The sequence below is a fragment of the Corythoichthys intestinalis genome, chromosome 12, assembly GCF_030265065.1.
Source record: "Corythoichthys intestinalis isolate RoL2023-P3 chromosome 12, ASM3026506v1, whole genome shotgun sequence".
NCBI lineage: Eukaryota > Metazoa > Chordata > Actinopteri > Syngnathiformes > Syngnathidae > Corythoichthys > Corythoichthys intestinalis.
The window spans coordinates 36,948,358-36,962,006 of record NC_080406.1 but is presented as its reverse complement, the minus strand read 5'-3'; the positions used below and the strand labels follow the sequence as shown (position 1 = coordinate 36,962,006).

The 13,649-nt window shown below is 39.1% G+C and overlaps 1 protein-coding gene across 1 annotated transcript in view; it reads left to right on the top strand.

Moving 5' to 3' along the window:
• xrcc5 (X-ray repair complementing defective repair in Chinese hamster cells 5) overlaps window positions 1-13,649 on the top strand; it is a 28,787-nt gene that overhangs the window by 10,350 nt on the left and 4,788 nt on the right. The window contains exons 9-18 of the mRNA XM_057852595.1: window positions 1,632-1,744; window positions 1,827-1,889; window positions 1,964-2,101; window positions 2,372-2,459; window positions 2,638-2,768; window positions 6,299-6,495; window positions 10,849-10,942; window positions 11,021-11,090; window positions 11,301-11,410; window positions 11,516-11,612. Coding sequence (XP_057708578.1) covers window positions 1,632-1,744; window positions 1,827-1,889; window positions 1,964-2,101; window positions 2,372-2,459; window positions 2,638-2,768; window positions 6,299-6,495; window positions 10,849-10,942; window positions 11,021-11,090; window positions 11,301-11,410; window positions 11,516-11,612 — 1,101 coding nt within the window. The remainder of the gene's footprint in view (window positions 1-1,631; window positions 1,745-1,826; window positions 1,890-1,963; window positions 2,102-2,371; window positions 2,460-2,637; window positions 2,769-6,298; window positions 6,496-10,848; window positions 10,943-11,020; window positions 11,091-11,300; window positions 11,411-11,515; window positions 11,613-13,649) is intronic.

Sequence of the window (13,649 nt, the reverse complement as noted above, 5' to 3'; positions counted from 1 at the left end):
TCTGCCAACCGTTTCTTTCTTTTTTTCTTTTTTTTGAAGAAAAGTTTCAAACATTTTAGAGTACTGTACTGTCATAAATATTTTTGTTTCTTTTGGCAATTCCTTTGCATTTCTGGATTATTTTGTTACTTTTTAACCCTTATATACATATATACACTCATGATCAAAATCTTAAGACCAGTTAAAAAAATTGCAAGAATTCTCATTTTGCACTGTTGGATCTTAAGAAGGTTCTAAGGAGAGTTTAAAAATGCAAAAAGAAGAAATGGGAACAAGAGACCAAATGTTTTGAGCAGGCAGTTTATTGAAAATAACTATTTAACTGAAATAGGCTGATCATCAGCTGATCAATAGTTTAAGACCACATATTTTACAAGTCCAAATCTGTGCAAAAAATTGGATTCCATGTCATTTTCTGTCAAGTAATCACACTGTCAAGACCTCTTGATGGGGGAAAAGCAAAAAAACTCACTGCCTCGAACGTGGCAGGATTGTTGAGCTGCATAGACAAGGCCTCTCACAGCGTGCCATCGCTGCTGAGGTTGGACGCAGTAAGACAGTCATTTTGCATTTCTTAAAAGATCCCGAGGTTTAAAGAACAAAAAAATCAAGTAGTAGACCCAAAAAACATCTCACCGGCACTGAGCCGGAGGAGCCAAAGGGCTGTCCGTCAAAACACAGGACGATCCTCATCCCAAATTAAGGAGGCCATTACTGGTGCTGACTGCAGCCCAATAACCATCACACGACATCTGCAAAGGAACGGCTTCCAAACAAAAAACGTCTTCAAAGGACCACTTTTCCTTCAATGCCACAAAATTGCCCGTTTGGCCTTTGCAATGGAGCATTAAACATGGGACGTTCAAAGTTGGAAGAAAGTTTTATTCTCTGATGAGAAAAAAATTTAACCTTGATGGTCCTGATGGCTTCCAACGCTACTGGCATGACGGGGGAGCTGCCACCTGAGATTTTTTCAACAAAACTAAATCCAATTGAGAACATTTGGGGATGGATGGCAAGGGAAGTTTATAAAAATGGACATCAGTTCCAGACAGTGGATGCCCTTCGTGAAGCAATCTTCACCACTTGGACCAACATTACTAGAAGCCTTTTGGAAACACTCGCATCAAGCATGCCAACATTTTTTGAATTTGAAGTGAACAATTTTTGAAGTGATCAACAATAATGGTGGAGCTACTCATCACTCAGTCTGTTTTTGAGACTTTAATTTCTGTTTTAGGGTTTTTTTTTTAGTTATTGTCTTAGGCTGTTCATCAGCTGATCAAAAGTTTATTTCAGGTTCAATATAGCCACATGATGCGTTACACCCAGGCACGAAGTATTCATCAACTTTGCTTCAAACAAGGGTCATGTATACGTGTGACCTTGATCTGTGATGTCACATGCTAAGATGGTGTCTGTGAGAAAAATTGAACAAGAAGAATACCGGAATTCTTTCCCAAAAATATATTGATGCTATATAGAAGAAACTAAACATTGTTTTGCAATATGCGTATTGTGTCACTTCATATCATAATACACCGAAATATTGATAATATTGCCCAGCTCTCATCGCAACATTCATTTATCCCTCAGATGGCTTCAATTGACTAATCTTGTGATGTTCCCAGGTTTTAGCTACGGGAGTGACATTGTTCCCTTTTCAAAAGTGGATCAAGAGCAAATGAAATACAAACATGATGGGAAGTGCTTTGCTGTGTTAGGATTTACCAACCAAAACATGGTAGTATGTTTTTTTTTCTTTTTCTTCTTCATTTATTGGGATTTCTTACATGTTCAGCATTATTCATGTTTCCTGCCTGCAGGTTCCTCGCCACTCATTCATGGGAACTCAGGCCATCAAGATCTTTGCTCCAGCCGACGATGAGGTTATATCTGGTTGCAGAGTTTCTTAACAAAAAGCATTATTTTTCATTACCGTAATTTTTTCCCTGTAACTCAGCACGCAGGAGTAGCGCTGTCCGCTCTTGTCCGGGCGCTGGACGAGCTGAAAATGGTGGCCATTGTTCGCTACGCTTATGATCGGCGGTGCAACCCTCAAATAGGAGCAGCTTTCCCGTGCATCAAGCTGAACTATGAGGTGATGCCACAAAACTGTACCATTTTATGTAGTTATACATTTATATATTTTTTTAGTTATTTTTAGCTTTCTTTAAGTTTTTTGAGTTAAAATAAATGTTTAAAATGCTTTTTTTTTTTTTTTTTTTACTGTAAAGATGGTAAAAAAACAAGTGAAAGATTTTATTGAAAATGCTTTTCATGAAATGGCTGCGAAAGCATAAATTTCCCATTCAAAATATTGCTATGAATTTAAATCTTTTTTTTTTTAACTATGCGTTGCTTTCCCCAGTGTCTCATTTATGTTCAGCTGCCCTTCATGGAAGACCTCCGACACTTCACTTATGCTTCTCTGAACAGCAAGAAATTTAGCCCCTCAGGTATGAAGATGAAAATATTCCACTTGATTTTGCAAAATTCTTATTGGCTGACATTGACGGCGATAGACGTTCAATCCAATTCTGACTGGAAGAGGCAGTCAAAATAGATTGGACCTGTATCGGCACCTGTAAAGGCACTGAAACATGATAATTTATAAAGATTAATTTGTGTAAATAGAGACACAGCTGCAGGCTGTCGACTCCCTAATTGACTCAATGATGTTGGTGGAAAAAGATGAAGATGGAGACTTCAAGGACTTGGTCAAAGTCCACCACATTCCCAATCCAGCGTACCAGAGGCTTTTTCAGGTACTCTTTTTCTCTTCACAGCAGCATATTTAAAGTTGAAATTAACTCTGTTTTTGTCCAATTTAAACGTTTGGTCTAATCCAGGATTGACAAACGTAGGCTACATTTTAGTTATGGTTTCATACGGAGGGACTAAAGATACACAATAATATCGGTCACCGATAATTATCGGCCGATAATGGCAATAATGACGTCACACAGATAATCCAGATAATAAAAAAATTCAACCGATAATGCAATCCGATAATTATATACTTGATTTTGCCTCCAAATGTGCGCAACCGAAGAATTCAGCACGCCGCCTCCTCAACCCCTCCCCTCTCTGAAGCCCCTGAGGGAGGAGGGGTTGAGGAGGCGGAGTTACAAGACAAGAAGTAGTTGAATATTATGGCGGCTGTTACTAAAAAAAACGACGCTCTCGCCATCTGCAAAACATGTACCGTAGAAGTTCCACGAGGCAGAAAGAACGCGTCCTCATTCAAAACCACTAACCCAGCAGCCATTTAAAACTGCATCACAAAGAATTTTGGAACAAATACGAGGCTGCTGCTAGCAGGAATGCTAAAGCTATTGTAAACACTAAGTTAAACTACAGGGCTTGTGACGATACAGAGTCGGGCTGTTTGGGAATTCAGCCCAAGGCGGGTGGTAAATTCGCATCTAAGGCTAAACACCGGCACTACTGGAGACCGATAGTCGGCAAGTAGCCGTCTTCCGACGGAGCCGGCCTCGGGACCTCCGGTGAACACCCCAGTTTCTGGAGCGTTCCCCCACGGCGTGTGAGCAGAGCCAGGACCCGAATACGCCGCGGCGAACCGGCCGGGACGGGCGGATTATCCGGTACGAACGTAGCTGCCGCCGCCGAGACGAGACACATTTTTTTTTTTTTTTACCTTAATGACCCGAGAACCAAAGCCCTGGATAAAAGAAATAATGCAGTTTATACGACCACCATTCTTCATGAAAAAGTGATGTCCGGCAAGCGAGTTTATCATGAGGGCACAGTGGTTATAAGATAATTTAAACATGGAGAAAACGAAGTCAGCCAGTCAATAATGCATTCAGAATGTGAAATGATGAGCGGTCAGATGACTTTGTAATGCTGCCTTTATTTTCGGCTTAATAAAACTCAGGCACAAAACAACACGCACGCGAATGCGAGCTCCAACTCCGTCCAAATAGTACTGCCGTGTAGCAGTTTAGCTGCTGTAACGCAAATGTCGTGAAAGCCGCAAATGTAAACAAAGCGCTGCAGAATGGGTACATGACATCTCGCTCTTTTGAGGTAATCATTTTCACAGTGTGCAACAAAGCATATAACATTAGCAATCACTTTTCAAATTATTTAACTTATTTCTCTGCTCAATTACAGTCACAGTAGATAATCAAATTCTTAAATCAATATTATGTAGCCACAAATATTATTCAAAATCTTTCCTTCTTCCAAGTTTTTTTTTTTTTTTTTAGGATTAAGTATAATAATCAGGGGTGCACATAAGTGGTCCGCATGCGCGCATGCGTACCGGACGTAGACAAACGCGCTGGCCCTCAACGACTTTCATACGCTTTTGCGTACCGATGGCTGACCACCGTATTTGCGGCGGACACGAGAAAATAACTTCTCAAAATGTCAAAGAGGCAGGCCACACTGAGTAATTACTTCCGTGTTCCCCCACCCCCGTCAAAAGACAGACAGACGACAGAGACGTCACCGGAGCTACCGAAAAAAAGGACTTTTGCTGAAAAGTAGGAGGTACAATGGCTAGAAGCAAATGATGCTCGCACGGAAATGCGGTACAAAATGTGCTGTGAGAATCCCAATGTCGCCGATATGAGCGGCACATTTTATGTAGGGTCAAAGAATTTCAGCCATCCAAACTTTGAAAAGCACGAAAAAAACAGAGAGCATGTGGCAATTAAGCAAACTATCGATGTCAAACAGGACCCCGCTCGCCCTATGGACAAGTGGCGGAATAAAGGTAATGAACAGCGACATGCACTGACAAACGTGTTTTTGCTCGCATTTTACAAAGCTAAACATGCACGTTCAATAAGGTCTTATGAGGAGGACATCCCACTTTTAAAAAGGCTTGGAGTTAATGTGGGAGCCGCATAATGCCCTTTATTTTGAATTGGTGCTTTTTATTTCTTTACATTTCAAAGTAATGGCAATTTTGTTGTGCCAGTTGATGTTAATCAAGCATTAATTGTTAATATAATTAATTAAAGTTAATTGGCTCTAAGTAAAGCTTGTCATAAATTTATCGCATCAGGCGGGTTGGCTCTCAAGCTCAATGAGGACCAAGTCACATCTCCAGGTCCTCCTCTGAGAACCTGGGCAAAAAAATTATGTGCACCCCTGATAATAATGTATTGCTTAAAACAAGGCTGTTAAGATTATTTTCAGCTAGCTATTTTTCTTCCAAGAAATCTGAGAGAAATACACTTGAAGCGATGGCAGATAATTTCACTTATTGCCAATAGATTTACACTTAAAACTGACTAGTTTTAAGGAGGTGTGTTTTGCAGCGGATTAATGTTATATATGTTAGGAATGGCTTACTTTTAAACGCATTTTTGTGCAACTTAGGTATTTACTCTGTAAGTAATTGTTGCCAAAGGTTTACCATTACACAATGTCAGACAATCTGTCATTATTTAGATGTTTGAATTGACGACTTGTTCATACTTTATGTTGAAAAAAAGAGCAATAAATTATATTTTTGCACAGTAATATTTTCTTTTGTGTATAATTTCAAATTTTACATAAATCCTTTAATAGAATTATCGGCTTGACATTATCGGTTATCGGTTGGAATGAGGAGGAAATTATCGGTTATCGGTATCGGTTGAATAATGCATTATCGTGCATCACTAGGAGGGACATTATGTTTGCCAACTAGGGCTAATTGACAGCTTATCGATTATTAATTACCTGGACTACAATTTAAGTTGACGAATTGTTTAAAGACTTCGTTGACCTACAAAAGGTGAAAATCCTCAGTTTTTTTCTTAATAACAAATATTCTTTTACCTTAATTTTAAAATTCATTTACAGTCATTCATTTAAAAAAAAAAAAAAAAAAAACACAAAAAGGGCAAAAAATAGTAAATATTCTGTTTTAAAAGCATTTTTTTCTGGTTTTTAATTAAAAATGGGGAAAAATATATATTTTTTTAATTTCACAAATAAAGGGGAAAGCCAGTGAATATTCTCTTTTGAATTCATTCTTAATTATTTTAATTGAACAAAAAAGGGCAAATCAGAAAATGTGAAATTTTCTAAATGTAAAAAAACATATTTGAAATTTTAAAATAAGCGGTGAAACATGTAAATATACATAGATTTATAGAGTCCTCAATCTTTCACTGTGGACTACAGAAATATTATTGGAATTTTATTTTAACGAAAAACCATAAAGCCGTTGCACTTTATTTACTTACGCAGGGCCCACAAAATGATGTGGTGAGCCACAACTGGCCCCCATGCTGGGAATTTGACACCTGTGTTTTAATATGATCTCTTTCAGTGCTTGCATCATCGAGCGGTCAAGCCCGGCACGGAACTCCCGCCAATGGAACCCTGGCTGGTGGCTGTACTGGACCGCCCGGATGTCATTAAGGAGCGTTGTCAAGCGCCACTTGAGCAGGTGAAGAAAAGATTTCCCCTCAAAGTGGTGGAGAAGAAGAAGCCATTGAAGACAAGCGCTCAGATCTTTGGGAAAGAGTAAGTCTACTAATTTAAGTCAAGTAGTTTTTTGGAGTACCTGTGCATATACTATATATATATATATATATATATATATATATTAGAGCTGTCCCGACTAGTTGACATCGTCGACGTCATCGATGACGTAAATCCATCGACGAGCACAACATCCCGTCGACGGTTAATGAAGGGTTAAAAAATATATGCGTGGAAAGTTCAGAATGTTTGACGCTCTGTATGCAAGCAGGGAAAGCGGCACAAAGCCAAAAAAAGCGCACCAGAGTGTCCAAAACATTGACTTATTTCAAAGAAACAAAGGAGGGAACACTCTTGTGTCCTGTCTCTTCAATGCCAAGCTTGGCTGCACGTCGGCCGTGAATAAACACCCAAAGCGGCGTCACCCAGTTTGTAAGTCAATCTAACTAACTAATGACATGTTTTATTGAAGTTGCTAAGCCTGTCACGATATGCAATGAGTCCATTTATCGCACGGCAAATAAAAATGAGGGCGGTAATTTTCACGGCTGCCTTTTATAGCTGCGCACGTGTGTGCGTGCATGCATACATTGGTGCGTGCGTGCTGATGGCATATGAGTCTCGAGTTCCTTTCTCTTATCAACACGCTGTAGAATTAAAGTTCAGACATACAAAATAAGAAAACACATCTATAGTAAACACTGTAACGTTAGCACTGCTACACTGAGGTGAATGGGGGAAAAAGGCAACTTACTTTAGCCAGCTATAAAACTTTGGCAGTCGTCTCGTGAAAGCAAACTTGCGGTTAAAAGGTGACACTTCAGACATGAAAAATCGCTGGTTAACAGCATTTGCAAACAAAAACAAATCATTGACACTACATGCAATGACAAAAAGTGCTTTTTTTTCGGAATGTAAAGCTGAAGTTAGCGGTTTAGCGAACGTACTTCCGGTGAACACTTCAAAATAAAAGCATGTCATGTTCGTCATATAAATAGCGATTTCTGAAGTTAATCCCACATACTTCAGAATTCAGATTCTACACTAAGCCTTTAAAATGACACCCTTTATGAAAAATCTGATTGGCAATGAATAATTATTATAATTATTATAATACTATTATATTTATGCTATACCATTAATGCTAGGTGTTTTTTTAAGAATTGTTTTGAATCATGTTGGAAAGGTGAAGTCAGTGTTCCGACTGTTTACATTCCATTCTTTTGCACTAGTTAATTCTATCAGCATTTGAACTCCTTGTTTGTGATTTATTATTTTTATTTACGTGTTTATTTGTACTTTAATAAATAATTTAAGTGTTCCAATATGTTTTTGTGAATTGATAAGCGTCAACAAAAATTTCATTGCTAAATTAGTAAAAAAAAAATATATATATTTTTTTTTAATTATTATATTAGTCGACTAATCGTAAAAATAGTCGGCTGACTAATCGGGAGAAAATTAGTCGTTTGGGACAGCCCTAATTATATATATATATATATATATATATATATATATATATATATATATATATATATATATATATATATATATATATATATAAATAATATGTGTGTGTGTGTGTGTGTATGTATGTATTTTTTCTTTTTCCCAACAATTTGTTTAATTACAGACACATATTTTTTTTGGCTCAGTAGCATTCAACCCCCTCACCCACAAAAAAATGTTCAGTCTTGGTCTCTGATATCTGCGACTTACGCTTAGATTTTTTTCACTTTTAATTTTGAATTTTCAGCTAGTGCATTGAATAATCTGAAAAATCCGATAAATGTGTTGAAGATAGATTGTTTTCTTTTCTTCTGTTCTTTTCACTGTTTTATTCTTGACCGTATGTTCTGGACTTTAATGTTACATTTTTTGGACCACCCAGAGTGAGGGCTCAAAAAGTTACTCGCTCTGTTTGTTTATTTTATTTATTTATTTGATAGGGAAAGTACACAGTAATGAACATCTATTTAGATGCATCTGAAAGATGTAAATATGCCAGATTATAGCAAAAATGCTAATTCACATCTGCAGTCCCTAGGCAGGTAATGGAACAGAAAGACACAACAAGACATGAGAGAGAACAAGAGGTTACAATAAAACACAGCACAGTACTATAAATTACCAAGATGTTAAAAGTTAGTGGACTGGTAACTCATTTACTTTCAACCACTGCTTATGGTGAGTTTTGAAGGTTTGTAAAGAAGGACACTCCCTGATGGCAAGTGGTAGACTGTTCCAGATCTTATTGGCCTTTAGAGGGATAGTTTTGACCAAAGGCTGTTTTTCTGAGTGGGACCTCACAGTCCCCTCTTGAGCAGGGGTCCCCAACCTTTTTTGCACCACGGACCGGTGTGATTTGGGTCTTTTTTTTTTTTTTTTTTCATGAACCGGCAATGTGTGGCAGAAAAATACAGCAAATATAAAATAACACGACGGGGCTGAAAACAAATGTTAAGTGCTGGGAAAATATGACTTACCCACTGAATCAGTGAGAGGCCTGAGCTTTTTTCGTTGAGACGAGGTGCTCCCATCTAGGTGTGATGGGAGACAGTGAGACACGTAGTGTGTTCCTTATGTCCAGTCTGCTCCGTAACTTTGTCTTGGTTGCCGACATTGCAGAGAAGCCCGCTTCACAAAGATGCGATTTTGGAAATTGTAGCAAGGTTTTTCAGTGCTCTCGTAGTGATGTCAGTATATTCCGCAATGAATTTAATCTAGAACCTCGGTGGAGCTGTTGTCTCAAATGTAGGTTTCTTCACCACGAGGTACGATGCTCTCAGTGCATTCTCATTTGTTGATGTGGTGGCCCTCCGTAATTGTTTCTGTCCTTCGTGCTCGCTCTTTTTTCTTTCGAAAAATTCCAAAGGCTTACCTTTAATTCCAGGGTGCTTAGTCTCTATGTGCCGGAGCAGCTTTGAAGGCTTCATTGCCTCGTTTGCTATCTTTTGGGCACATATTATGCAGAAAGGATTTGGCGCCTGTTGCGACAAACCCATACTTTAGATAGGATTCTTGGTATTCTGTTAAAAGAAAATTGGTTTTTTTTTTTAAGTTGTAGGCTCATCTTCTGGCTCGTCAGGTGCCCTTTTCCCCGTAAAAAATCTGTCCAAAGACGTTTGTTTTTCAGTCAACTTCGCTAGTGTGGGAGCTAATTATTTCCGGGAACAAATGTGATGGGCCCGCTCTACGGCCTACGTTATTATCGATGACAAGCGCACATAGATATTAAAAACAAGATGTACTGCTAGCAGTCCAATGGATTTCTATGACGACATTCTATCCAGTTGTAGTACTATATCTAGAGTAGACAGGGATATTGGTGTGTTAAGGGGCACAGGCCAAAGTTAATTCGGCCAGAATGCAGTCATTAATAAATTATTATTTCTGTGCGCCTCCTTAGCAAATGTGCCACGGACCGGTACCAGTCCGCAACCCGGCGGTTGGGGACCCCTGCTCTAGAGGAGGCCCTGGTCCTGGTCCGAGCACAAGGAAGTCAACTGCCTTGCTGCTCGGTCGGAATACTTTTACGCTAATGCTTGGATTATGCAGGTGCGCTAATTTTAGGGTCCGCCCATTTGACCACGGGAACATGAACGTCCGCTGGCTTTACCGCAGTCACCAATTCCTACTTATTTTTCCCATGGACATGTAAAATATATGTAGGGTTGCATTTCGCGCATGTGTAGTGACATCAAACCCTACTTATTTTAGGAATTCTGACCATTGTCCCGACACTGGCCTATCGGGGGTATCACTGTATGCCAGTTTGCCCTTGGTGGGGACACTAACTAAAATGGCTACTACTCCCGATGATTGTGAACTGATAACAATGAACTTTTGTAGGTATATTCACGGGATGTATACGCATCAATCTTTGGAGCCCGATTTTATATGTATAGATTTTTTTTTGTCTCAGAGCTGACTCATTAATACAGATTGGTTAATTGGAGACTTATGTTGTTATGCTAGCTATCCAAAAGATGGCAGTATTATGTTACATTTTGGTAGGGTACTGGGCGGCCGTAGTTCATTTGAACTTGTTTGGTTGCACCTGCAACTTCACTCACGTGTGACTTATATGTCAATGCGCCTCAGGTTAAAAAAAATGAATCTCAAATATTGTCCTTACAATTTGTTTTATAATAGCTACATATTTTTTGCTGGATAGCGTAATTTTTTCACCTCACGCTGACCACTGCGAAAAATGTTTATTCTTAGTCTCTGATAAAATTCCATTTTTTCTTCTTCACTGGGTGTTTTTTGGCCTGGTGCAATTTATACTCATTTGCGACTTAAAGTACAAAAAATACGGTCAATGTTCTGAGATGGATATGTCCAAGTTTCTGTACTTTTCACTGTCTTCTACTTGACCCCTTCTTCTGTCAGCTCTGAGCAGCCGGATGCCAAGAAGGCAAAGGGAGATGCAGAGGAGGAGGAGGAGTATAATCTAGCTGACATTTCTGAAGGCTCTGTTACTTCAGTAAGAAGCTGGGTGGGAGAGACAAGGGGGGCCGCTCTGTGACTCACTCTTTTCAACCTCCTTCCTCTTCTCAACCAGGTCGGAAGCTTTGATCCCGGCCGTGACTTTTGCCTCCTGATCAAACAAAAAACACTTACATTCCAAGAAGGTAATTGATTTCTTTTATTGATGACAATTTGACTGCCTTTGACTGCGATAGATGTCCAAATCATTTGGATTGGGAGGGATGGTAGCGATCATTCACTGCCAGCCGGTTCGAATCGCTGTCAATGGCACTGAAACAAGAAATGTAACATTCCAATTTCTGTTTCCTTGTTTGGGTGTGATGACCAAACCCCCGTCTCACTTCTCCACCCAGCGTGCGAGCAGCTGACTCGCCGGATAGAACAGTTGCTAGGCAACAAGAACACGCAGTACTACATGAAAAGCATCACCTGTATCCAAGCCTTCCGAGAACAGTCTGTAAAGGTAAATAAACAGTGAGCATATCGCATTCCTCGCAATTTGAACTGAGTCCAGTTCTTGCGAAAATTTGCACGTGTGAGAATGTTCTGTATTTTTTGGGACCTTTAGTTGGGGAAGGCTGATCTGTACAATAGCTACCTCCAGTCACTGAAAGGAAACACCGCAAACAGGGGGCTTGAAGCCTTCTGGGACCTTCTGGTTCAAGGTACGCAAAGCCCAAACATTTATTCGAGGTTACAAAATTCGGATAACATGGCGGTCAGGGACAGGCAACAGCTTTAACAAGATCCTTTTTTAATAAATTTAAAAGACACACAATTTCATTTTTCTGATTTGTAATAGTGAAGAAAAAAGTGAATAAAAGACAGTATTTCCAGGAAGTGGCCATCATAGGTGGACGCAACCATTTTAACAATACTTGTCTATTTTAGCCAATCAAATGGGACCATCCCAGATTGCCCCCCTTTCCTTTTGACATCATTAATACCCATTATCACATGCACCCGTGCCCGAGTCTGAGTATTGATGTAAGTGCACAAAGTGGCTGTGCTCATAAGCAGCAAGGTATATGGTCTTGGAGTTTTCATTATTATTGAGTTTAATTTAGCAATTCTTTAATTTTTTTAGCATTAGTTTTTATTAGTTTTTAGGCTGAATTTCCTGGTTTTTATTTGTTTTAATTTTTTAGTTTTAGTTTTTCTTAATTTTACTGTTTGTTTTAGTCATACTTTGGGCATTTGTCAGTTAGCTTCAAAAGGAATAAAATAATACGACTCAGCGAAAGAAAACATGTGTAAAGTTATTCATTTTGAGGTTTGTAAATGCGTTTTGTGAACGCATAATGCTGTTTGAGTATTACTTTTTTCCTTTTAATTTGTTTTTATTTGTTTCAATTAATGAAAATAGTTTTTCTATTCTCGTTTTCGTCATTTCATTTGTTTTCCTTAATAACCTTGGTAAAATGCAATATTTTTTTGTGTGTGTTAAACATTATTTTCTCCATCAGAAGTCCCCAAAAACTATTTTTGGGCTCTAACATGCTCAACAACACCCACCAAATTTTACAAGAAAACTGTATTTGTTCATACAGTATATAAGACGCACTGGACAGCTGTGTATGGGCTATTTTTACCAAATGACAAGTTGCTCATTAGCTTTTAAAAATCAATAAATAAGATGCAAAATCGAGAGGGGGGGGCTTTATAGTCTACAAATTAGGATACTTACTCTTAAAACCAAGATTTAAAGGTGCACTGTAGGACTTGCCCTTCAATTATTCATGAAGTGGCCATCATATTTCAATAGACATTGAAGGTTTTTGTGAAAAACTTCTAAAACGGTTCTCAATGGTTAAGCGGAGATTCTCTTTTTAAAAGACTATTTGCGCGTCACAAATTAGTTTCCGTTTCGCTTCCGAGTCATCATCAGCCAATCACGAAACCAGTTTCCAGTCTTCATCCGGGTTGCCACAGCTCTGTACGCTCTGTCCACTTAAGGCTGGTTTATGCTTATGCATTGCGGTGACGGCGGACCTATGCCGTTAAAACAGACCCGATTTACGACCCTATGCCTTAACCTGACGTACGCCTCCAAAAAAAAACAGACTACACGTTGTCACATTTGTTATTCAATATTAATGAGCTGTAGCTGCAAATACAGACGTTCCATCTCCGTTGCCATTGCTTTCTATGACCGGTGGAAAACTAAAGGCATTCGACATGTCACCCAAAACCATACAAAGACAACGCCACACACCTCTAGCGGCTTGGTGGTAAATTACAGAGCAACACGTTCCCCTGACGCAGAACCTCGAATGCTCACGGACGACGTACAGTCTACGCCAGGGTTGGGCAAACTGGTCCTCGAGGGCCACAGTGAGCTTTGGTTTTTGTTCCAACTGATTCCACACTGACAGTTTAACCAATGAGGTTTCAGCAGAAACAAGAAGCACCTGACTGCAATCAATTGATTGCACTTGTAAGAAACCAGAGAGGTGAAAGGCTGTCCTCATGATGGGTTTGAACAAAAATGCGCCCTTTTGTGGAAGAGTGTGCTGGCCCGTGGTCTACGCTGTCACCGCAAAGTAGAAGCATTTTTTAGCCCTAATGCTTTGCCACTTTTGATAAACAGTCTGACTTATGTCTACTACTCACACAAAAAACATTGTTATGCATATCAAAGGGTTCAAGACAACAATAGAAGCAAAACAAGGATATTCATTCATTTGGTGTGGTTGTGGTAC